The sequence below is a fragment of the Bos grunniens genome, chromosome 22 (genome assembly GCF_055505025.1).
Source record: "Bos grunniens cultivar Pamir isolate PY7600 chromosome 22, Bosgru_T2T1.0, whole genome shotgun sequence".
NCBI lineage: Eukaryota > Metazoa > Chordata > Mammalia > Artiodactyla > Bovidae > Bos > Bos grunniens.
Genome location: NC_141186.1, coordinates 16,841,193 through 16,868,095, shown reverse-complemented (window position 1 = coordinate 16,868,095; position 26,903 = coordinate 16,841,193). Strand labels below are relative to the sequence as shown.

Below are 26,903 nucleotides of genomic sequence, written 5' to 3'. Positions count from 1 at the left end.
CCAGGGATCAAACCCATCAGCAGGAGGATTCTTTACCACTGAGCCACCAGGGAAGCCCCTGTTTGTTTTAAACAGCAGTCCCATCTCAGGGCAGCCCAGCCTCCGGTGCTAATTAACATTCCCTGGGAACTAAAAAAGCTCATGACGTCCTCTGGGTAGAAATCAGCAGCGGAGGTCAGATGCCCTGAGAGATGGCTGGGTTGGCCTGGGGCAGCCCCGTGGGGTGGCCGTCTGCTCCTGTTCCCAGGCATGCTTAGCGGTGAGTTTAGGTGGGAGGGAGGGGGGCGGCCCTGAATCCTGCCTGGTGTTGCTGCTAGGTGGCCTCGGCCTGTCTGCGGTTCCCTTCCTCCAGGGACAGGATCACTCGATCTCAGGAGCGTGTCCTGCCCTGGCCTTTGCTGCTTTCCATAAGGGATTCTGCTCGGGCTCTCATAGCCTCAAGCCTATAGGACTCCAGCTCGTTTTCAGGCCTCTCCAAGGGAAGGCCATTTTTCAGATGAAGAAACTGCAGGAGAGCAGGGCAGGGACCATCTCCAACAGGGGCTGAATGCCAGTGCTTTCTTCTGGGTGGTGGTGATGGCTCGGCTCAGCCTTTGCTAACATGTGGGCTGGTCTCCCCAATCGCAGCCAGATTCTAAGAGGGAGCAGAGGGGGCCTTGGGGCCTGGAAAGATGGGGCCTGGTGCTACCCCAGGTGACCCTGGCCTTGGGGAGGTCACTCAGCGTCCCCCTGCTCAGGGCTGCCTCTCAGAGTGGCTTTCAGGATTAATTGAGGTGATGGTGTGAAATCCTTTACAACCTGTCAAGTATCATGCAGATAACAACTATTTTTTGTACCCTGGCCAGCCTCTGCTACGTCAGATGTTCTCAGATGAAGAATTCATCAACCACGTAGGGGATTCCATACCTGCCCCAGACCCCTTCACGACACGGGATGCTCAGGCGAGGACTCCTGAGGGCTCGGTGAGTTGTCTGCGTAGACCTTCTAGTGTTCTGGAGGAAGAACTCACTTCTGACCAGGCTCTGGCTGGGAGGGTAGGAAGGGCTCCGCTGGCAACGGAGCAGAGCCTTGAAGGGTAGCCCTGCGGCAAGCGGTGGGCAGGGGCGGAGATGAACAGCAGGCCTGAGTGCAGCCTGTGTGGAGCCCCAGCCAGAAGGTGGGATGCTCAGAGGAGGCTGGCAGAGGTGGGGGATGGATCGTAAGGAAGGCCTCAAAGGAGATGCCAGGTGAGGATAAGCACAGTTTGGGAGCTGCTGGGACAAGGCACTGGGGCTGGATCTAGAGGAGGGGCTATAAAGGCTCCTGAGGGGCGGAATGACTAAACAGGACCGTAAAGGCCTGGGAGGCTGCACCTCTCTTTTCATAAGGAGGACAATCGATGCGCCAAAGGCCACAGTCTCCCCGAGCCACGAAGCCCTCAGTGGCAGTGCTGGCTGCCCGACCAGGTTCTGAGCACGGCAGAATGGGAGTCGGGGAGCCAGCAGACCAGCGGTCATCCAGTGACCTCCTGATGCAGATGGACTTCGGGGGGCACTGGACCCCTGTGGAGACAGGGGACAGTGTGGGCCCTGGAGGGGCTGGCTGAGCCCCTCAGGGCACTGCAGGGGCCGAGTATCAACACCTCTGCTGGGAAGCTTCTCACCACCAGCGCACCCACCGTGGAGGCTAGAACCCCTCCTTCAGTCCCAGCAGAGTGTAACCCTGTCACCTGGAGGCCTTCACCCTTGGGGGCCACCTGAGCTCAGGCCTGGGGGCCCAGAAGGCCTGAAGGTGGGGCAGGGTTGGGGGAGACACACTACCCACAGGCAAACACCCACTCTTCTTGCTGTGTTATCTTTGAAAACAGAAATGTGCCTGCGGGTTTGAAACCACCCCAGGCACATCCCAAAGAGCTGAGGCTGGGTCGGGGAGGAAGGAAGGGGTGAAGGACCTCAGAACCACTAAGGGAGAGGAGACGATGCCTGGAAAGCACCTCACTGCATACCCCCAGCTGTGGGACTGGGGTGGGAACCCACTCGGATCTGGACCCCAGAGGCCTTTGGAGGAGAATAGTGTAACTTAAGCCAATGTTAACTGATGCTGAAGCTGAAACTCCAATACTTTGGTCCTCTGATGGGAAGAACTGACTCATTTGAAAAGACCCTGATGCTGGAAAAGATTGAAGGCGGGAGGAGACAGGGACGACAGAGTATGAGATGGCTGGATGGCATCACCAACACGATGGACATGAGTTTGAGTAGGCTCCAGGAGTGGGTGATGGACAGGGAAGCCTGGCGTGCTGCAGTCCATGGAGTCGCAAGGAGATGGACATCACTGAGCGACTGAACTGAAAATAGACTCCCTCTCCACATATATTTGAGGGCTTCCCTGGTGGCTCAGATGGTAAAGAATCCGCCTGCAATGCAGGAGACCTGGGTTTGATCCCTGGATCGGGAAGATTCCCTGGAGAAGGGAATGGCAGCCCACTCTAGTATTCTTACCTGGAGAATCCCCATGGACAAAGGAGCCTGGCAGGCTACAGTCCATGGGGTCACAGTCACACACAACTGAGCAACTAACACCACATGCATCTGCGCTTCTTATTCTGGAAAATTTCTAACATAGAAAGAAAGCAGAGAGAGTAATACAGTGAGTCTCCAAGCATCCATCGTCAGTTTCGACATGTATTAGCATCTTGCTTCATGTTTTTATCCCATTTACTGTTTTCCCTTTTAGGGGAATATTTTAAAAGCAAATCTCGGCAATCATGTAATTTCGACCTTAAAAGCTTCAGTATGCATCTTTAACAGATAAAACACACACTCTTAGGCTGTACCAGCCCTGTGCCTGTACCTGTTTTTTTTTTTATTGTTCCTTTCTACATTTACTAGCATTTTTTCCTTCAGCAATTATTTTGTCACCGTGATACACAGTTTGTACAGGAAAGGCAAGAAAAATATATGATTTTTTTTTTTTCTTACTTTCAAAGTAAGGTCATTGTTCTAGCAACCTTCAAACTTTTTCCCCTATCACACACTAAAAGAGTTTTTAAAATATGTGTTTCAATCGACTATAGTCATTATTATTTTTGATGCTTCCATATTTGAAGAGTTGATTGCTGTGTGCTTTTGACACAACCCTAATTGTTTTCCGGTAGCTTCCTTGTTATGACTGAGCATCTAACACTTTTGTTTTTTTCTGTCCTGTTAAGAAATCCTGGGCTCATTTTGTGCATGCCCTTCTTGCTTCTGACCTTAATCTGCAATTCCTTTAAGAAATGCTGGTTTCTTTTAATGGGAAGTAGTTTTTAAAGACCACAGTCTGGGACTTTCCTCATGGTCCAGTGGTTAAAATCTACCTGATAATGCAAGGGACACAGGTTCGATCCTTGGTTCCAGAAGATTCCACATGCCACAGAGCAACTAAGCCTGTGCACCACACTACTGAGCCCTCACGCCCTAGAGCCCATGGACCGCAACTGGAGAAAGCCTGCTGCTGCTGCTAAGTCACTTCAGTCGTGTCCGACTCTGTGCGACCCCACAGACGGCAGCCCACCGGGCAGTCATAAAGAAATAATTTTTTTTTTTTTTTTACAAAAGACCACAGTCTGGATGCTAATTAGTTATACTGCTTCTAGGCTTTTTCAGTGCAGAGATGAGAAAAAATATCGTTTTTAGGAGAAAACTAGGTCATGAGTTAATTGTGTTATTTCCAAGTAAAGCTTAAGGTGACAGTGTTTTCAGCTCCTGAGCTGTGTGCTTAAATCCCTTCTTTTATCTTAAAAATCTTGGTTTCTAGTCACAGTAACAAAATTACTTTTCTCTTGCTCTGTCTTACGGTATCAACATAATACTTTCAAAATAAGATGACAGCAATTACTACAAACCATAAAACTACTAAATATAGCCTATTAGGAATGTACAGTTTAAGACACTTGAATACTTATTTTCTCTCTGTGGTTATGGATTGGGCTTGATATATAAGTAAAATTACACCCATTTGTTCTCTCAGTTTTTAGGGATTTTCCCCTCTTTAATTGTTATTTTCTAAACATCACATGCTCCCAAAGTCAATGCACAGGACAGGGTTCACGTGTGCTAAGCTGCTTCAGCTGTGTCCGACTCTGTGACCCCACGCACTGCAGCCCACCAGGCGCCTCTGTCCATGGGATTCTCCAGGCAGAATACTGGGGAGGGTAGCTGTTTCCTTCTCCAGGGGATCTTCCCAACCCAGGGATTGAACCTGCTTCTCCTGGGGCTCCTGCATTGCAGAGCAGAGACTATTACCTTCCATTTCTGCCTCCTTCTCTCTGTTTCTTCTTTCCTCTATAGTAACTATTTTTACTGTGACTTTTTTCTTTGACTCCTGAGTTATTTAGATGTGTACATATTCTTACATTTCCAAATACTTGAAGATTTTCCCAAATATTCTATTATTGATGTCTAGGTTATTTCCATTATAGTCCAAGAATATGTTCTTGATGCTTTTAATTCTTTTAAATTTGTTAAAGAATGTCTGAGTGTCCAGAAATGAGTCTATCTTGATGAGTGTTCCAGATGTACTTGAATGCATTTAAATGTTGTTGGGTGAAATATTCTATGAATGTCAGTTAAGTCACACTGATTGATAGGTTTGTCTATGTATTCCATAACCTTTTTTTTTTTTTAAATTAGGGATCTATTTCTTCTGTTGCTAAAAGAGGAGTGTTAAGATCTCCAGCTGGAATTGGAAATGACTTCTCTTCAGTTCTGTGAGTTTTTGTTTCACATATTTTGAAGCTCTGTTTTAGGTGCATGCGTATTTAGGATTGTTGCCTTCTTGATGAACTGATCATTTATTATGTCCTTTTTAAAAAATCCTTTATAAGTACTTGTTGTCCCGAAGTCTACTTTATTGGATATTTCTTGTTCTAGAATCAGTTTTATGTCATTATAATATAGATACTTCAGCTTTCTTTTGATTAGTGCGTATATAGGATATCTTCTAAATCATTTCCATTGTTTTAATCCGTGTGTTCATGCTTAAAGTAGGTTTTGTATAAACAGCAAGTAGTTCTGGGTTTTGTTTGTTTTTAAGTCTATTCTGACAATCTCTCTTGACCAGGGCCTTTTACTCGGGAGGGTTTACCTATTTATTGTAATCACTTGTACAGTTGGGTATAAACCTACTAGCTGTTTTCTATTTGACTCATCTGTTCTTTGTTCCTTTTTTCCCTCTTTTCATGCCCATTTTTGGACCATTTTTTTGTGGTATTAATCACTGGTGACTTATTAGCTATATTCTTTTAGTGGTTGACCTAGGATTTAAAACACAGCTTCACCACAACATACCTTGAACAGATAGGATATTCCTTTTCTATACTATAAGATCCTTCAAACAGAATACTCTGATTTCCCTATTGCCATTATTTCTGCTATTTCACACATTTTATTTCTATATGCTGTAACCTCCACGGTGTACTTCGGATAGTACTTTTAGAGATATTAAAGAAATGAAAGAAAATCTTCTGTTCACCCAGATCTTTACTATTTCTGGTGTTCCTTATTCCTTTGCATAGATTCAGATTTTCATCTGGTGGTATTTTCCTTCTACCTGAAGAAATTACTTTCACATTTCTTGTATTTCAGCTTTGCTGGTAATTCATTGTTTCAGTTTTTACTTAAAAGAGAGTTTATTTCACCTTTAAAAAGGGATATTTTCACTAGGTGTAGAATTCCAAGCTAACAGGTTTTTTTCTTTCAGCACATCTGACATTAATCTTCTAATGCTTTACAAAATTTCTGATGAGAAGTTGGCTGCCATTGTTATATTTGTTCCTTTATCTGTAATATATCTTTTTTCTCTGGCTGCTTTTTTAACTTCAGTTTTATTATAGTGTGTGTGAGGTACTTTGACTTCCTAGAATCTGTAGGGTTATAGTTCTAATCCAGTTTGAAAAAAATTTTGGCTGTTTCTTCAAAGATTTTTGGACATATTTTAAACTACTTAATATTGTAGTAACTTGTTATTTTTTTGGAGGGGTCTCCTCTCTCTTTCTGTGCTTCAGTTTGTGTAATTTTTATTGCTGAATTCAGACTTACTGATCTTTCCTTCAGCAGGGTCTAATGTCTGTGTACTCCCATCCAGTCTATTTTTAACTTTAGATAATGAATTGTTCATTGCTAGAGACTCCATTCGCAACTTTCTTGCATCCCCCATTTTTCACTTTTAAAGGAAAGCATGGGACACTGCTCCTAGTTTTGACAGTTCTCACACTGGCTGTTGAGTTTTCGATCTAGAAGGGATGTGTATTTGATCACAATTCTTGGGTTACTTGACTCAAAGGGCCTTAAAAACTTGCCTTTCTCCTCCCCGTGCTGAAACCACACTGTTGTTATGGCTATGAGTGGCTTGGCCCTACTCCTTCACGTTCTAGAGTTTGACGAACTACCTTAATGTCATCTGGGGTTTTCTTTTACTCTGCTAGTGGCTTTGTTTTTGTGAAAGGACTGAAAACCTGTGTGGCTGTTCTGCCACCGTGAACCTCACCAGAACTCTCTGTATCTTTTACATCACCCTTCCATTCGTCTCATTTGGGTTTGGCAACTGCCCTGGAAGATGGACGCAACCCTGTATTCCACTCCATTGGTTTATTGTGTTGTAACAAATTTGAACTATTTCCCTTAGGAATGGCTAACATGTTACTCCCCTAAGCATAAATGTTTGGTTGAGGGCGGTAATTTCATTTACTTCCAGCTTACTGTCATTGATCCTGGTGGTATAAGGTACAAACACAGCTTACGGCCAGGAGCCCAGTGACCTATCACTAAGCTCACTGTGTGACTGGGGCCAGTCCCCTCTCATTATTCATTCACTGATGGCAGCAGGCACTGTACGGAGGACCAGGCCTGCCCTTGGGAGCAGAGAGAGAGAGAGAGAAAGCAGAAATGTACAGCTCATTAGAATTTAGAGTAGTCTGTGTCCGCTGAGAAGCCTGAGCAAAAGTTGCCTTCATGGCCTTTCTTTTCGTATCTGAATGGAAGGAAAGAAGCAACTATTGTCCTCCTGTTCTCTGAAGGCTTGGATTTTGCAGACTGAGTGCGCCAGGCCACTGTATCCTCACTTCAGCCAAAGTGGTTTCACTTTTTTTTTTTTTTGCATTTTATACGTTATCATCTAATATTTATTATTTTTAATATCGTTTTTTTAAATTGGAGGGTAATTAACAATGTTGTGTAGCTTTCTGCCATACAATGTGAATCAGTCCTAAGTACATGTATATCCCCTCCCTCCCACTCGATCTAAGATTTATTTCAAAGCAGAGGTTCTGCTGCTGAGAAACGCACAAGGAACCTGTAGAAGAGGGGTCCACATTTAACTGTGGGCTCTAAGGAGCCCCCGTACTTCCTCTGATCCACCCTTGAAAGGACTAATTTCAGAATCCTCGTGGTGGTGGACCGTGGTGCCAGCACCGGCTTTAGCACGTGGCAGAGGTGGCTTTTAAACGTCTTGCCCGTTTGCGCATCAGTAAGGCGAGGGCTATGTGCCTACACACGAAGGCTGTGCTGCTTCACGCAGGCCTCAGTAAATCGCAGCTGCTGTTGTGACTTCCAGTTCAGGTCAGGGCCCTGGGGCCTCTGGTGAGAGGTGATCTTTGGTTCAGGGATGGTTAGGACCAGAACTGTGCTCTCCATGCTCTCTGGCCTAGACTGTCAGCCCTACGGTTAGTCCAGCCTTTGGCTCCAGCTTCCTCAGGCCCCAGGGATGTGCTGAGAGCCCAGGTCCCTGTGGCCAAAGGGAACCTTGTTAGGCATTTTTTATGTTTTAAAGATGATTTTATCTTGGAGTATTGTTGATTTGCAATGTTATGTTTATTTGAAGTGTACAGCAGAGTGATTCAGGTATAAACAGACATATGTATATATAAACTTCTCTTGCTCTTGGCTTCTTTTTGTATATAGGTTATGACAGAAAGTTGAGTAGAGTTCCCTGTCCTCTATAGTAGGCCCTTGTTGATTATTTTATAAATGTTACTGAAAGTGTCAGTTGCTCAGTCGTGTCTAACTGTTTGTGAGTCCCTGGGTTGCAGCCCACCAGGCTCCTCTGTCAATGGAATTCTCAAGGCAAGAATACTGGGGTGGGTTGCCATGCCCTTCACCTGGGGATCTTCCCAACCCAGAGACAGAACCTGGGTCTCCAGCATTGCAGACTTCTTTACTGTCTGAGCCACCAGGAAAGCCCATAAATATTAGTGGGTGTTGCTTAAACCCAGCCGCCTCCTTTATCCCCCCCAACTTTCCCTTTTGGTAACCCTAACTGTATCATCTAAGTCTGTGAGTCGTTTCTCTTTTGTAAATTAGTTCAGTTCTATCCATTTTTGTACTCTACCTGTAAGTGATATCATACATGTCTTTCTCTGCCTGACTCACTGGACTTCATGTGGCCATCGCCCGGTCCGTCCATTTTGCTGCAAATGGCATTCTTTCCTTCTGTTTCTGGCTGAGCCACAGTCCATTCAGTACATGTAGCGTATCTTTATCTGTTCATCTGTCGATGGACATTTCGGTTGTCCCCATCCCTTCTGTGTGCGTGCTTAGTTGCTCAGTTATATCTGACTCTTTGCAGTCCCATGGATTGTAGCCCACCACGCTCATCCATTCATGGTTTTTTTCAGAGGAGAATACTGGAGTGGGTAGCCTTTCCCTTCTTCAGGGGATCTTTCCAACCCAGGGATTGAACCCAGGTCTCCTGCATTCCAGGCAGATACTTTACCAGCTGAGCCACAAGGGAAGCCCAAGAATACTGGATTGGGTGGCCTATCCAGCCCATCCTATTCAGTTCAGTTCAGTTCAGTCGCTCAGTCGTGTCCGACTCTTTGCAACCCGATGAATCGCAGCACGCCAGGCCTCCCTGTCCATCACCAACTCCCGGAGTTCACTCAGACTCACGTCCATCGAGTCAGTGATGTCATCCAGACATCTCATCCTCTGTCATCCCCTTCTCCTCCTGCCCCCAATCCCTCCCAGCATCAGAGTCTTTTCCAATGAGTCAACTCTTCGCATGAGGTGGCCAAAGTACTGGAGTTTCAGCTTTAGCATCATTCCTTCCAAAGAAATCCTAGGGCTGATCTCCTTCAGAATGGACTGGTTGGATCTCCTTGCAGTCCAAGGGACTCTCAAGAGTCTTCTCCAACACCACAGTTCAAAAGCATCAATTCTTCGGCGCTCAGCCTTCTTCACAGTCCAACTCTCATATCCATACATGACCACAGGAAAAACCATAGCCTTGACTAGACAGACCTTTGTTGGCAAAGTAATGTCTCTGCTTTTGAATATGCTATCTAGGTTGGTCATAACTTTCCTTCCAAGGAGTAAGCGTCTTTTAATTTCATGGCTGCAGTCACCATCTGCAGTGATTTTGGAGCCCAAAAAAATAAAGTCTGACACTGTTTCCACTGTTTCCCCATCTATTTCCCATGAAGTGATGGGACCGGATGCCATGATCTTCGTTTTCTGAATGTTGAGCTTTAAGCGGGTAGGAGTTATTTATTTACATCCTTACAGCCCTTGTGAATGAATGTTAAGCACCGATTTGCAAGTTGTAGTTGCAAGCAATGGCCACAAGATGCAGGATTTCTTCATGCCAACTCTGGTTGCTGGGGCAACCAGAGCCCTAGGGAAAGTTTTGTTCCCAGGTTGTCCATTAGAGTGTAGTGTACCAGCACAAATATCCAAGGGCTTGTGATTCATTACTGCTCCTTCCTCACCCTTCTCCTCCAGGTATATTGGAATCCCTGCCAAGCTGCTATGCTGAGGGGTTGTCATTTTGTAAGTGGGGTGCCTCTAAGGAAGTGGGAACTCAGAGGACATGGGAGACCAGATGACTTTTCAAAGCTCTTCACGCCTGAAGGGACCATCATTTTGGGGGTCCTTTAGGCTTGGTTTAGCTGCAAGAGGGACCACCTGGATCTAAAGATTGTGGTCACATCCAGAGGGGACCAGACACTACAGGTCCCAGGGGGCTCATTGTTGGTACAACCTCCCCAGCAGCCTCAGCCAGAGGAGAGTCTAGCCTTGGAACCCAAGCCTCCTTAGGGATGAGATACCAGCCCAGGTCACCAAGGCCTGAAGGGAATATGGTAGGTACTTATTTTCATTAAAAACTTAAAAAATTACATATTTTTCTTTTTGGCTGCATTGCGTCTTAGTTGCAGCACTCAGGGTCTGCACTGTGGTGTGGGCCACTCTAGCTGGCGTGGGAATTCTAGAGCACGTGGGCTCAGGAGTTTCACTCCATGGGTTCACCCCTTGGGCCTAGCTGCTCTGAGGCAAGTGAGATCTTAGTTTCCCAAGAGGATCGAACTTGCATCCCCTGCATGGGAAGTCATGTTCTTAACCACTGGACCCCCAAGGAAAACCCAAAGATGCTGAGCATATTTTCATGTGATTGTTTTTTTTCTTTAAAGAATGGGAGGAAAATTTTGCTCTTGAAATGGCATCTTAAGAGTTGGCCCTGTACTGAATTCATTGATTTACCAACTGCAGGGCATTTCTTAAGGGAAGAGGTCATTTACAGTCCCACAGGCCTTGTGAATATTAAGCACCCTGAAGCACCAGCTTTCCCTTCATGGATCACAGCCTTGTAGTGGTGAAGGGGCTTGCATAACTCAGTGAAGCTATGAGCCATGAAGGCCACCCAAGATGGACAGGTCATAGTGAAGAGTTCTGACAAAATGTGGTCCACTGGAGAAAGAAATGGCAACCCACTTGAGTTTTTGTGCCTAGAAAACTTCATGGACAGTATGAAAAGGCAAGAAGTTATGACACCGGGAGATGAGCACCCCCGACCCCCCCAGGTCATACTGCATTCGGTATGCTACTGGAGCACAATTATTAACAGCTCTAGTAAGAAACAAGCCACTGGGCCAAAGTGGGAATGACGCTCAGTTGTGGATGTGTCTGATGGTGACAGAACCAGATGGTCTGGTTGAAAGATGGTGGTAAAAGATGTGTCTGATGCTGTAAAGAACAATATTGCATAAGAACCTTGAATATTAGGTCCAGAAATCAAGGTAAATTGGACATAGTCAAGCAGGAGATGGCTTGACTGAACATCAACATCTTAGGAATCAGCCAACTAAAGTGGACAGGAATAGGCGAATTTAATTCAGATGACTATTATATTTACTAGGGTGATGGCATTCCAGTTGAGCTCTTTCAAATCCTGAAAGATGATGCTGTGAAACTGCTGCACTCAATATGCCAGCACATTTGGAAAACTCAGTAGTGGCCACAGGACTGGAAAAGGTCCGTTTTCATTCCAATCCCAAAGAAAGGCAATGCCAAAGAATGCTCAAACTACCGCACAATTGCACTCATCTCACACGCTAGTAAAGTAATGCTCAAAATTCTCCAAGCCAGGCTTCAGCAATACGTGAAGCATGAACTTCCTGATGTTCAAGCTGGTTTTAGAAAAGGCAGAGGAACCAGAGATCAAATTGCCAACATCCACTGGATCATGGAAAAAGCAAGAGAGTTCCAGAAAAACATCTATTTCTGCTTTATTGACTATGCCAAAGCCTTTGTCTGTGTGGATCACAATAAACTGTGCAAAATTCTGAAAGGGATGGGAATACCAGAACACCTGATCTGCCTCTTGAGAAATTTGTGTGCAGGTCAGGAAGCAACAGTTAGAACTGGACATGGAACAACAGACTGGTTCCAAATAGGAAAAGGAGTACGTCAAGGCTGTATATTGTCACCCTGCTTATTTAACTTATATGCAGAGTACATCATGAGAAACGCTGGACTGGAAGAAACACAAGCTGGAATCAAGATTGCCGGGAGAAATATCAATAACCTCAGATATGCAGATGACACCACCCTTATGGAAGAAAGTGAAAAGGAATTTTTTTTTTCTTTTTTTTCCAGAAAGAAAAACACCAATACAGTATGAAAAGGAATTAAAAAGTCTCTTGATGAAAGTGAAAGTGGAGAGTGAAAAAGTTGGCTTAAAGCTCAACATTCAGAAAACGAAGATCATGGCATCTGGTGCCATCACTTCATGGGAAACAGATGGGGAAACAGTGTCAGACTTTATTTTTGGGGGCTCCAAAATCACTGCAGATGGTGACTGCAGCCATGAAATTAAAAGACACTTATTCCTTGGAAGGAAAGTTATGACCAACCTAGACAGCATATTGAAAAGCAGAGACATTACTTTGCCAACAAAGGTCCGTCTAGTCAAGGCTATGGTTTTTCCTGTGGTCATGTATGGATGTGGGAGTTGGACTGTGAAGAAGGCTGAGCGCCGAAGAATTGATGCTTTTGAACTGTGGTGTTGGAGAAGACTCTTGAGAGTCCCTTGGACTGCAAGGAGATCCAACCAGTCCATTCTGAAGGAGATCAGCCCTAGGATTTCTTTGGAAGGAATGATGCTAAAGCTGAAACTCCAGTACTTTGGCCACCTCATGTGAAGAGATGACTCATGGGAAAAGACTCTGATGCTGGAAGGCATTGGGGGCAGGAGGAGAAGGGGTCGACAGAGGATAAGATGTCTGGATGGCATCACTGACTCAATGGATGTGAGTCTGAGTGAACTCCGGGAGTTGGTGATGGACAGGGAGGCCTGGCGTGCTGCAATTCACGGGGTCACAAAGAGTCGGACACGACTGAGTGACTGAACTGAACTGATGGGCAAGAATCCCTTAGAAGAAATGGAGTAGCCATCACGGTCAACAAGAAAGTCTGAAATGCAGTACTTGGGTGCGATCTCAAAAATGACAGAAGGATCTTGGTTCATTTCCAAGGCAAACCATTCAACATCACAGAAATCCAAGTCTATGTCCCAACCACTAATGTTGCAGAAGCTGAAGTTGACCCATTCTGTGAAGACCTACAACACCTTCTAGAACTAACACCAAAAAGAGATATCCTTTTCTTCATAGGGGACTGGAATAAAAAAGTAGGAAGTCAAGAGAAACCCAGAATAACAGGAAAGTTTGCCTGTGGATTACAAAATGAAGCAGGACAAAGGCTAAGAGTTTCCCAAGAGAACCCATTGGTCATAGCAAACACCCTCTTCCAATAACCCAAGAGATGACTCCACACATGGACATCACCAGATGGTCAGTACTTAAAATCTGATTGTTCTTTGCAGCCAAAATGGAGAAGCTCTATACAGTCCATGAAAACAACGTCTGGAACTGACTGTGGCTCAGATCCTGAGCTCCTTATTGAAAAATTCAGGCTTAATTGAAGAAAGTAGGGAAAACCACTACTCCATTCAGGTATGACCTAAATCAAATCCCTTACGATTATATAGTGGAAGTGACAAATAGATTTAATGGATTAGATCTGATAGGATGCCTGAAGAATTTTGGATGGAGGTTCGTAACACTGTACAGGAGGCCGTGACCAAAACAATCCCAAGCAAAAAGAAATGGAAGACGGCAAAGTGGTTGTCTGAGGAAGCCTTATAAATAGCTGAGGAAAGAAAAGAAGCAAAAGGCAAGGGAGAAAGGGAAAGATATACCGAACTGAATGCAGAGTTCCAGAAAATCGTGGAGAGAGATAACAAGGCCTTCTTAAATAAACGATGTAAAGAAACAGAGGAAAACAATAGAATGAGTAGAGATCTCTTCAAGAAAACTGGAGATATCAAGGAAACATTTGATGAAAGACTGGGAACAAGAAAGAAGAGAAACAATAAGGACCTAACAGAAGCCAAAAAGATTAAGAAGAGGTGACAAGAATACACAGAAAAACTATGCAAGAAAGATCTTAATGACCTGGATAACTGTGATGGTGTGGTCAATCACTTAGAGCCAGACATCCTGGAATGTGAAGTCAAGTGGGCCTTAGAAAGCATCACTATGAACAAAGCTAGTGGAGGTGATGGAATTCCAGTTGAGCTATTTCAAATCCTGAAAGATGATGCTGTGAAAGTGCTGCACTCAATATGCCAGCAAATGTGGAAAACTCAGCAGTGGCCACAGGACTGGAAAGGGTCAGTTTTCTTTTCAATCCCAAAGAAGGGCAATGCCAAAGAATGTTCAAGCTACTGTACAACTGCGCTCATTTCACATGCTAGCAAGATTATGGTCAAAATCTGTCAAGCTAGGCTTAAGCTGTACTTGAAATGAGAACTTGAAGATGTACAGGATGGGTTTCGAAGAGGAAGAGGAAACCAGAGATAAGACTGTCAACATTCCCTGATTCATGGAGATAGAAAAGGAGTTCCAGGAAAAACACCTCCTTCATTGACTACACTAAAGACTTTGAATGTGTGGATCACAACAAAATGTAGAAAATTCTTAAAGAGGTGGGAATACCAGACCACCTTACCAGTCTCCTGAGAAACCTGTATTCAAGTTAAGAAACAACAGTTATGGAATAACCAGACATGGAATAAAGGACTGATTCAAAATTGGGAAAGAGTACGACAAGGCTATATATTGTCACCCTGCTTATTTAACTTCTATTCAGAGTACATCATGTGAAATGCCAGGCTGGGTGAATCACAAGCTGGAATGAAGACTGTCAGGAGAAATATCAACAATCTCTACACAGATACTACTCTAAAGGCAGAAAGTAAAGAGTAACTAAAGAGCCTCTGATGGGAGTGAAGCTCACTTGAAAGTCAACATTGAGAAAACTAAGATCATGGCATCTGGTCCCATCACTTCGTGGCAAATATTAATAGAAGGGGGAAAAAGTGAAAATAATGACAGATTTTATTTTCTTGGGCTCCAGAGTCACTGCGGATGGAGACTGCAGCCATGAAATTAAAAGCGACTTGCTCCTTGAAAGAAAAGCTATGACAAAGCTAGACAGCATATTGAAAAGCAGACATATCACTATGCCAGTGAAGGTCTATCTAGTTTGGTTTTTCCAGTAGTCAGGTACAGATGTGAGAGTTTGTTCATAAAGAAGGCTGAATGATGAAGAATTGATGCTTTCAATTTGTGGTGCTGGAGAAGACTCTTGAGAATCCCTTGGACTGCAAGGAGATCAAACCAGTCAGTCCTAAAGGAGATCAGTCCTCGGTGTTCACTGGAAGAACTGTTGCTTGAAGCTCTGTACTTTGGCCACCTGATGCAAAGAGCTGACTCATTGGAAAAGACCCTGATGCTGGGAAAGACAAAAGGAGAAGGGGGCAACAGAGGATGAAATGGTTGGATGGCCTCACTGAGGCAATGACCATGAACTTGGACAAACTCTGGGAGATGGTTGGGGACAGGGAGACCTGGTGTGCTGCAGTCCATGGGGTGATAAAAAGTTGGACACAACCTAGTGACTGAACAAAGGACAAAGCACCAAGGTTCAAATTGTTTTGAGACAGAACCACAAGCAAGGAGCCCTTCTTTATGACCCACTCTTGCAACCATAGCCTAGAGGTAGTCCTGTTTCTGCCTGGTAACTTACAAGTGGAAAGTGTCTGAAGAAATACTCAAGGGCTGTATCTCATTGCTTACACTTGACCTCTGGCCCCAGACAAATCCAAAATTCTGCCAAAGTGCTATGATGAGGGTGCTGTGGTAAGTAGATGGGAGACTCTAAGGAAGGAGGCTGGAAGTCCAGCCCCAGAAGCCTAGGAGACAATATGACTTTATGAAACTCTTCATGGACAGGGGGTTCATGACCCTTCAGAGACACAAACCTTGGCATAGCTATAAGCAGACCAGTCTGAATCTGGGAAAGGAGGTCCCAAAAGTAGGGACGAGGTAGTCCAGATACAGTGGGGGGAGCAGCAGCTGGCATAACCTCCACAGTTCCTGCAGCTCCACCACAGCCCAGCCTTGGGACCCATGCCTGCTCAGGCCCCGTGGATGTGACACCAACATAACCCATCAGGAAGGAGGGGTTGAACACAGGCCTTTGGGTTTAATTTTCTATTCTTGTGTGATTCGTATCTTCTCTTGCAGTACAGTTTACTTGCAAAGTTAGCCTCTTGTCAGGAGCACAGCTCCTTGATCCATCTGTCTGTATGGACGTAAGTATCCCTTTGCACATTCTCTACACGAGTAACTTACTACCCTGTTGAGGAGAACTCCCTGTTGTATCCAGGAAGTCATAGTTCATTAACTTTCTTTCTAACTATCTTTCCAGGCCTCCACCAAACTCTCTGTATACCACCTCATCTATAATTCTGTCTCTATTTCTCTTTCTGGCTATCAATAAATTTCTCTACCTATATTTTTATCTCTGTCCATTCATTCGCTATCTATACATCCATCGGCCTCACTGTTTCTCTGTGTGTGTATTCCTCTTTTAAGTCCATGATTCCAGCTGCCTCTATATCCATCTATCTAGGTCTGTCTGTCTGTCTAGCTGGCTATGTATCTATCTCTGTATTTGTGTTTTTCTTTCTCCAGGTACCTATGTATCCAGGAATCCAGCTACTGATCTACCTCCCCGTCTATATTCATCTCTCTCTCTCTGCTTCTCTGCAGCTATTGGAAGATCTTTCCACGTCCTTTCATCCTCTGTGTATTTATGTTTTATCCATCTCTCTATGGATCCAGTCTCCCTATCTCCAGCTAGATCTCTATCACACTATCTCTGAGTTTCATCCCTCCAAATCTCTCTATAGCTACGTGTTGATACACATTTTAATTTATATCTACCCATGTATCTACATAAGCATGTATCTATTGATATTTTTACAGCTATATCTAACTCTCCCACTGTCTTTCCACCTCTCCAGCTCCCTTTATGCCCACATCTCTCTCCACCTCCATATGTCACCCAAACTTCGTATGTTTTAATCCCAACATCCTCGATTACATCTCCCCTCGTCCCAGACATTGCTTGGCCAAGTCCCAGTTTGATGTCTCCGTCTGGGAATCCGTTTCTGCTGGGACACCAGTTCATTTGCATTGCTTCTGGATTCTGCTGAATGCTGTACTGTGTACACTCTTCATCTTTCTCCATCTGGTTTCCTTGAGTCAGTGTGAGGGTCCTTCAGTGTGGCTGCAAGTGACACGACTTCCCTGGTGTTTCTGGATGAGTCATTAGCTACTGCATGTATGCAGCCTGTCTTCCGTATTCCTCTGTGAATGGACATTTTGGGGAGTTTCCAGTGCTTGTCTCCTCTGGGGAGCGCTGCAGGTGACAGTGGGGTTCAGGTGTCTAGAAGAAGGATGGTTTTCTCTGGATAGCGGCCCTGCAGTGCAATGTGCAGATCTCCTGGTAGGTGCATTTTTCACCTATGAACAACCCTACAGGCTGTGTTTTCAGAGAGGCTGTAACAGTTTCCATTCCGTGCAGCAACACGGGGGTTCTGTCTTCTCCACATTGAGAAAATCTCTAATTCTGTCTATATTTCTCAATCTGGGTATTAATTAATTTATCTACCTGTATTTATATCTCTATCCATTCATTATCTATACATCCAGTAGTTTTACTACCTTTCTCTCTGTTAATATTTATCTCCGAAGTCCATGATTCCAGCTACCTCTATATCCATCTATCTAGATATTCACAAGGCCTGCGGGGCCCTAAATGATCCCCGCCCTGGAGAAACTTCCTGTGGCTGGTAATACTAGAAGAATGCAAAAGTGTGCCTAATTTCAGAGCCTATTTCAAGGCGAAAATTCTCCTCACAATTACAGCTTGTCAACGAACCTGGAGAGTTCTTCAGCCTCTCAACCATGAAGACAACTGCCATGCAAAAGGACAGCCGAGGTGGCGTCTGGCGCTGGTCCTCCGCTAACTCTACAAAGAACAAATGTTCAAGGCTGCCTGGAGAAAACAGAACCCTGCTGTGTTGCTGCACAGAATGGAGGCTGTTAACAGTCTTGCTACAGACACGGCCTGCAGGTTTGTTCAAAGGCAAAAAATGCACCTACCAGGAGATCCCCAAATCACACTCCGGGGCTGCTATCCAGAGAAAACCATCCTTCTCCATCACACCTGAACCCCAATGTCTCCTGTGGGGCTCCCCAGAAGAGTCCAGCATTGGAAACCACCAAAATGTCCATTCACAGATGAATGGATAAGGAAGACGGCCTACATACATGCAATGGATGATGACTCAGCCAGAAACACCAAGAAAATCATGCCAGCTCTTCCGCATTGATAGTCCCTCAGATGATCACACTGACTCCAGGAAATCAGACAGAGAAAGATGAATAGTATACGTACGGCAGCTTTCAGGTGGAATCCAAAAGCATCACAAATGAACGAGTTTCCCCAACAGAGACAGATTCCCAGCCAGAGACATCAAACTGAGACTTGGCAAAGGGATGTCTAGAATGAGAGGAAGGGTAACTGAGGAGTTTGGGATGAAAACATATCAAATTTGAGTGACACAGAGAAGTGGATAGATATGCAGACAAAAAGGGAGCTGGACAGCTGGAATGACAGCAGAAGAGTTAGATACAGCTGTAAATTTATCAATAAATACCTGTTTATGTAGATACATGGATAGATATAAATAAAAATGTATATAAAGACCTAGAGATTCAGAGGTATGAAATCCAGAGATAATGTGGTTACATATATAGCTAGATATAAGAACACTGGATCCATCGAGATATGGATAAAATATAAACAAACACAGAGGATGAAAGAACATAGAAATGTAGATAAATAGATCTACTAACAGATGCAGAGAGAAAGAGACGAATATAGACAGAGATAGATCAATAGCTGGATTCCCGTCTACATTGGTACCTGGAGAGAAAAACAGAGATAAAGACACAAAGACACATTCATAGCTACAAAGCCAGCCAGCCAGCCAGACTTAGATGGATATAGAGATAGCTAGATTCATGGACTTAGAAGATGAATACACACAGAAATAGTGAATAAATGGACAGATATATAAACATAGGTAGAGAAATGTACTGATAGCCAGAAAGAGAAATAGAGACAGAATTATAGATAGGGAGGTATACAGAGAGTTTGGTGGAGGCCTAGACAGACAGACAGAGAGATAAAGGGTAATGAACAACAGCTTCCTGTGTGCACATGGAGCTCTACTCAAACGTATATTAACTTACTCATGTAGAGAATGGGTACGAGAATACCTGCGTCTGTGTGGACAGATGGATCGAGTGGCTGTGCTCCTGACAACAAGCTAACCTTGCAAGGGAACTCCAATCGAAAATACAGCTTACACGACAGGAACAAATGACACCCAAAGGCCTGTGCTCGACCCCTCCTTCCAGAGGGGCTACGCTGGTGTCACATCCTCTGGGCCTGAGCAGGCGTGGGTCCCCAGGGTGGGCTGTCTCCTGGCTGAGGGAGGTGGGAGGATGGGTATGCAAATGAGCTCTTCCCTGGATCTGGAGGGCCTCGTCCTCTGCGCAGGGGACCTCAATCCTCAGATCCAGGCTGGCCCTCCTCCACCCTCACTAAGCCTACTGGCCCCCACTGAGGGACAGTAACAGGGCTCAGAATAGCCTGGAGTTAAAAGTTCCCCTCCAGGTCCTCCCCACCATTCTATGCAACACAAAGAACTCTCACCCGAAGAAAAAATGGACATTAGGTTGATTACGCCCAGCTCCCAGCCGGTTCAGCCTCTGCCGACCTCCAAAATTCCTTATCCCAGCTGTTTAAGAGATAATTACTCCTAACAACCTTGAGGAAGAACAGGCCCCAGTAAGACAGTAGCTTTCCACATAAGATGCCTATATATACTTACTCTCTTCTTGGGTTAGTGCAGCAGCTCACTAATCTGACTGCTGCCCCTTCTCGCCTCATTAAAGGTGATCTGTTCCTGTAAAGTACTGGTCTCATTCTTTTTCTGAACCTCGCCTTCTCTAACTCCCTTACCCTACATTTTTGGTGCCAAAACCTGGGATGTGGAGGTTCCTCCTCGTTCTCCACGGCCACCTCTTCGGAACGTGGAAGCCTGTCTACCGGGCTTTCAAGACCTCTTCCAGAGGACGGCCTGTGCCTTCGTGAGCGGCACAAGCCCTGTGTAAGGGCTTTACTGGTTTTCCATGTAACCCGAGGAATACTGGCCTCTCTCTCTCTCCCTCTTTTCTCTACACTTTCTTTTCCACGAGACCAACCAACTCCAGGACAGGCCTTTTGCCATTCGACTGCTTTACACGCAACACTCCTCTCAAGCCGGCGCCTAGATTAAGGGAAGATCCGCACGGTGTTCTGGAGGCGCCCTAGAACCCGGTCCTCTCCGGGTCCCGGGGACCCCAGCCTAGGGCCACTCTGTAGGCAACGGTGGGGGATGCTCCACCTCGACACAGAGCTCTTTTCTCGTAACTCATATTGCGACTACTGGTGACGACTCGAGCTCCCAATAGGAGCCTCTGCTTGCCTTTCAATTATGGGGTCTGACCAATCTGTTCCAAAAGATTCCGCTATGGCCTGTGTTCTCAAGAATCTCAAAACACTCTCACTCACTGAACTCAAAGCTAACCGCTTAAAACAGCTCTGTATACAGATCTGGCCTCAGTACCAATTAGACAATTAAGACCACTGGCCTGAGTTCGGGACTTTTGATTTCAATATTTTATCAGATCTCAGTAACTTCCTCAAACGGAATGGCAAATGGTTGGAGGCCCCTATATTCAAGCCTTCTGAGACCTTAAAAGCTGTGCTTTTTCTGCAAAGACTGTTCTACCTATCCTCCTCTGCTCTCTCTCCCCCTCCATTACAAAAGAATCCACATCTAAAGCCCCTAAAAGGCCCCCTAAACCCTCAGCCCCCCGATTTCGACCCGGCAACTGAGCCTCCTCCCTACTGCCCCAAAGAAAAAGCTTCTGGAGACGAGACCCCATCCTCCAGCCATTCCTTCTCCAAAACAGAAAGCAATGACTCCAAAACCCCAGAAGAGACTTCCAGCCCCTCCATCGTCCAGGACCCGAAGCAAACACATTTCCTTTCAGGGTTAGTAGGATTGGAGGGCCCCATACCGGTTCCTGGGCCTTTCTCCATTTCTGATATGAGCCAAACTGAAGAAACAAACTATTGAGATCCTTTTCAGAAAATCCTACTAGATACAGAAAAACATTCCTCCGCCTTACACAAACAAATCATTTAACCTAGAATGATCTTTATTACATCCTAAATTCCACTTTAACCCCGATGGAAAAAAAAAAACGGATATGACAGGCAGCCCGGACTCACGCTGATCAGATCCATAACCAAGATAGGACTAATCCGGTGGCTGATGATGCAGTCCCTTTAACTGAGCCACAGTGGAAATATCAAGCAGGCGATGCTGACATCCAGGACCTGCATCATATGATCACCCGTTTACTGGAAGAAATGCTAAAAAGCTCTCACATTCATATTAACTACGATAAGATTAGGGAAGTGACTCAGGAAAAAGATAAAAATCCTGCCCTTTTTCTTTCACGGCTTACTGAGGCAGTCCACAAATACACCAATTTAGATATTTCCACCCCCGCCAGACTTCTGTACCTACACATCCAGTTCATAAGCCAGGCAGCCCCCAATAAACGCCGAAAACTTTGCCAGTCAGAAAAGGGCCCCCAAAACCCCTCAGCGAGAGCTCCTAGAAATAGCCTTTAAAGCTTTCAACAATAGGGAAGGAGCGAAAAAAGAAAAAGAAAAGAAAAAAAAGGCCAAATATGCTTTATTCCCCGAAGATATCCAAGGAAAAAACCAACCCCTTTGGCCCATCAACCTCGGCCCACCCTTATGAGACCTAACCCTCCAGGGCCCTGCTTCAGATGTAACCAAACGGGACACTGGGCTAGGTCCTGCCCAAATCCCCGGCCACCCACCAAACCCTGCCCCACCTGCAAACAGTGGGGCCACTGAAAAACAGATTGTTCTCAGACACTACCCACCAAACCTCGGGGTCCACCCCAGGCCCAACAACAGTGGGCCAGGAACCAGACTCAGGGAGGCGCTGGCACCCCAGACCATGGTTCCTCGGATGAGGTGAGAGATGATCCAATTGTGCCCGAGTCATTCCAGTGACAGAGCCCAAGCTCCAGACCCCAAGTCTGCCCCATACGGACGGACTCGGGGCTTCAGGTAACTGACACAGTGGCTGGACACAAAGTCTCGTTTCTATCAGATGCTGGAGCGGCCTGTTCACTTTTAACCTCCTTTAAGGGCCCTCTCCCAGAGAAGGCAATGGCACCCCACTCCAGTACTCTTGCCTGGAAAATCCCATGGACGGAGGAGCCTGGTAGGCTGCAGTCCATGAGGTCGCTAAGAATCGGACACAACTGAGCGACTTCACTTTCACTTTTCACTTTCATGCATTGGAAAAGGAAATGGCAACCCACTCCAGTGTTCTTGCCTGGAGAATCCCAGGGACAGAGGAGCCTGGTAGGAGGCCGTCTATGGGGTTGCACAGAGTCAGACACGACTGAAGCGACTTAGCAGCAGCAGAAAGGGCCCTCTCCAACCTTCAAAACTGGCTATCAAAGGGGTCTCAGACATCCCTTTGTATCCCCAAATAAACCCTCCTCTCCTTTGTTCCTTTGGCAAAACAACACTAACGCATTCTTTTATAATAGTTCCTCAATGCCCGATGACATGGATGGGACGTAATCTTCCAGCCAAGCTACAAACTCTGTAAACTTCCCATTCTTAGATCCCGTATCAGTTCTTTGCATCCAAATAGCACCCGAACCCCTGGCAAGCCCTCACTCCCAAAACCTGCCCCCTGATCTTCCCCCAATAGATCCTCAGGTCTGGGACACCGAAGCCCCATCAGTAGCCAGACACCATTCCCACCCCCCACAGGTCTTTCTTAAAAATGCCTCTCAAGTAATAACCCAAACTCAATATATCCTGACCACAGAATCCTGACAAAGACTTAAAACAATAATCCCAACTCAGAGATTTCGAGCCTTGACACAGACCCCCAGGCCCCAGACCAAGAGAAAACGGCTTTCTCTATTAGGTCTATTAAACTTCTTCCAAATATGGGTCCCAAATTTTGCCCTCCATGCAAATTCTCTCTACCAAGCTACTCAAAGAAACTTACATGATCGCTTATTGGCCCCCACCTCTCTCCACACCCCAATAGACTTTGATCAAACATTTACTATAGGCCCCTTCCCTTTACTTACCTGATTACACCAAGCCTTTTTTCCTTTTTGTACATTCTCAACAAGGACATGCTTTAGAGATTCTGTGCCAAAAAAGGGGGGACATATGGGGCCCTCTAGCTTACTAATCTAAACAACTCGATCTCGTCATGCTCAGATGGCCACCTCGTCTCCAGGCCTTAGCAGCAACCACCCTCTTAATACCTGAAGCCCAAACTCTCACCCGAAATGCTCCTCTAAATGCATGCTCACCTCATTCCTTCAAAGATTTACTCTCTCATGGCTTTCCTTTCTCTGACCCCTGCTCGACTACTGATCCTCCACGCACACCACCTCGACCCATCCCTTTCTTTTATGCCTTGTAAACGTTTCTCTTAATCCTGATAGCTTACTCCCTACACCAGATCCAGAAGCAGAACACCTATTTCATGACTGTGTTCAGACCTTAGATATGACACTTAATCCCTTTGAACATATAATTGATCAGCCCCTTACTGACCCCAAAGTCCCATCCTGGTTCATAGATGGCATTGCCCAAAAACAAGCCCCATTTGGGGCTCAATGCTCTATAGTTCAGGGACAGCCTGACATAGTTATGCCCCCTCACCTCATCAAGTCAGCCACACTGCCAGCTCAAACATTCTCACCACAGGCTGAACTGATAGCTCTTACACAAGCTTTGACCCTAGCCAAAAACCAAAAGATAAACAATTACACTGACTCCAAATACGTCTATAACGTATTATATCCTAACATTATAATCTGGAGAAGAAAGAGATTCCTCACTCAAAAAGACACACCTGAAAAAAAAAAGGAAAAAAAAAAAAAGACACACTTGTTCTCAATGCTTCTTTTATTTCTGAACTCCTCCATGCAGCTCAGCTCCCAAAACAAGCTGCTCTAATACATGGCCGGAGACATCAGCGACATAGTCCTAGCTCCTTTTATAACAATATAACAGATCACGACACAAAACGGCAGGCCGCCTCTGTTAGTCCTGTCTTTTCTATAGCCCAGATTGATGAGCCTAACATCCACACATTACTTTCATATTTACATTCCCTCTTCCACCCCTCTACAAAAGTACTTAAGGCTTGCCTTCAAAACTTTATTAAACTGACTAAAGACGATGTAACTTATTTAAATAATCTGACCCAAACTTGTACCATTTGTCAGCAGACAAATCCTAACATTCGCCCCCACTCCTTTCCCCACCCACCAAATTCACAGACATCTTCCTGCACAAGACTGGCAGGTAGATTTCACCCACATGCCACCTGTAAAAAGGATTAAATTTCTCCTAGTCTTCGTAGATACATTTTCTGGATGGATTGAAGCTTTCCCTACTACTAACAAACGAGCCCCTACTGTGACTCAGCTTATTCTTACTGAAATCCTCCCAAGGTTTGGAATGCCTTCCTCCCTCCAGTCTGACAACGGGCCCAAATTCACATCCCAAATCACCCAAAATTTTGCATGAGCCCGTCAAGTTCCTTGGAGGTTTCACATTCCTTATCATCCCCGGTCTTCCGCTAAGGTTGAGAGAGCCAACCGAGTCCTAAAAGAAACTCTGACCAAATTAACGATCAAACTTCATCGAGACTGGACTAAACTCCTCCCATTAGCCTTCTTTAAGGTCTGGGCCTTACGGGAAAAAACCCTTAAATATCAGTCCATTTGAGGCCATGAATGAGAGGCCCATAATACCTGTGGGTCTCCCGTCCTCCCAAGACAGTCCCAAACTGCCTTCCCACCTCCCTTTTCCTTTACTTGCCCAGATACAAGATGCCCTTTGCAACATATAGGTAACTTACTCCCTCGACCACACCCCAATCTTCCATACCCATCCCTTCAAATAGGAGACAAGGTCTATACGACAGTTCAGTCCCCCTCAGATCTAACCCCAAAATGGCAAAGACCCTACACGGTAATTCTGCTGACCCCTACCACTGCAAAATTAAAAGAAATCACCCCTTGGGTACACACCACCCAGTCAAAAAAGGTTACACAGCCCAATGATGAAAATGCTTGCCAGACTAATACTTATCAAGTTTCTCACACAGGCCCTACAACTTGGAAGTTCTCACGGTTTCCACTGGCCCCAACTGGCGATGGATGAGCCTGTCGGTTTCACGGCTACAATTATTCCTGGGACGACTTCTGGCAGATATCTGGGTCTCGAGTCCTCAAGGATCCATGCTCGAACACACTGAAGATTACATCTCCACCCTGTGGCTACAGGAAACCTTTTGTAACTTTTACCCCTTCTCAGACCATTCATGCTTATCATCTTCCTACTCACTTTTGGGCCTTGTTTGTTTAATCTTTTCCAGAGATTCCTCCAAGACCAAATCCGAGACACTTCCCAAGACCAAGTCAAGACTGTTTTGCTTGAGACCCTGACGGCTAGAATAGAAAATCAACACTATGGGCCTTGGACTTCTTCCTCCCAGATCACAAAGCATTGACTCTCATTTATCAGCACGAAGAAGCCCTGAACATTAATGGCACCTGCCTCTCTTTCTTTTTTTGTATATATTCCTTAGGGTCTGGAATGAAGGACAGTTACATGGCTCAAAATAGGCTGGAGTTAAGATTCCCCTCCAGGTCCTCCCCACCATTCTATGCAAAACAAAGAACTCTCTCACCCAAAGAGAAAAATGGACATTAAGGCTGATTAAGCCCAGCTCTCAGCCCGTCCAGCCTCTGCCGGACCTCCAAAATTCCTTGCCCCAGCCCTTTAAGAGATAACTACTCCTAACAACCTTGGAGAAGAACAGGCCCCCCGAAGACAGTAGCTTTCCACATAGATGCCTATATATACTTACTCTTTTCTTGGGTAAGTGCAGCAGCTCACTAATCTGCCTCATTAAAGGTGATCTGTTCCTGTAAAGTGCCGGTCTCGTTCTTTTTCTGAACCTCGCTTTCTCTAACTCCCTTACCCTACACCCACAGACGCTGGACGCCTCTGTGCTGAAAGAACTTTGCCAAGTCACCCTGTCTCCATGTCCCCTCAGGGTTCTGCTTCCCAATTTCAGCCTTCTCCTTTGCACTCAATTCAGCTTCCTAAGACATGGGCCTCAGCATAGCATATTTGCAGGGGTTCTGATATGACTGGGACTGGGGGCCTGAAGGGTAAAGGGGAGGAAGCAATGACCCTCAAGCCCTTATCATTTTGTCATGGCACTGTGCAAAGTACAGTACAACCCAGAAACACAACTTTTGTTCAAGCTTAGCTTCTCCCAGTTCCTAGATCGGGCATGAAGATGTGCTGCCCCCTTGTGGACATTTCTGTGAACAACAACTTTCAAACCTGGTGCTTAAGGCTATAGATATTCACAAGGCCTGTGGGGTCCCTAAATAATCCCCGCCCTGGAGAAACATCCTGTGGTTGGTAATGCCACTGCTGCTGCTGCTAAGTCGCTTCAGTCGTGTCTGACTCTCTGCGACCCCATAGATGGCAGCCCACCAGGCTCCTGCATCCATGGGACTTTCCAGGCAAGAGTACTGGAGTGGGTTGCCATTTCCTTCTCCAATGCATGAAAGTGAAAAGTGAAAGTGAAGTCGCTCAGTCGTCTCTGACTCTTTGCAATCCCATGGACTGCAGCCTACCAGGCTCCTCCGTCCATGGGACTTTCCAGGCAAGAGTATTGGAGTGGAGTGCCATTGCCTTCTCCAAAATACTAGAAGAATGCAAAAGTGTGCCTAATTTCAGAGCCTATTTCAAGGCGAAAATTCTCCTCACTATTACAACATGTCAATGAGCCTGGAAAGTTCTTCCGCCTCTCAACCATGAAAACAACCGCCATGCAAAAGGACAGCCGAGGTGGCATCTGGCGCTGGTCCTCTGCTAACTCTACAAAGAACAAATGTTTGAGGCCACTGGAGAAAACAGAACCCTGCCGCGCCCCGCCCCCCCACCACCACCGTGTTGCTGCAC

The 26,903-nt window shown here is 45.5% G+C and overlaps 1 protein-coding gene across 7 annotated transcripts in view; it reads right to left on the bottom strand.

The window, feature by feature from the left end:
• The window catches only part of LOC147348143 (uncharacterized), a 43,691-nt gene that overhangs the window by 3,882 nt on the left and 12,906 nt on the right, over nt 1-26,903 (bottom strand). For 2 of the 7 annotated variants that reach the window (XR_015151064.1, XR_015151066.1), the window contains 2 exons: nt 2,481-2,595; nt 907-1,081 (listed from right to left, as the gene is read on the bottom strand). The exons of 1 other annotated variant lie outside the window; for it this stretch is intronic. Coding sequence is in view for 1 of the 6 variants with exons in the window: in XM_086366490.1 (XP_086222616.1) it covers nt 21,137-21,164 (28 nt within the window). In the remaining 5 variants the exon portion in view is untranslated. Of the gene's footprint in view, nt 1-906; nt 1,988-2,480; nt 2,596-14,684; nt 15,090-21,030; nt 21,165-26,903 lie in introns of those variants that run through there. 4 more of the 7 variants (XR_015151065.1, XR_015151068.1, XR_015151067.1 and 1 more) reach the window with 4 other exon arrangements.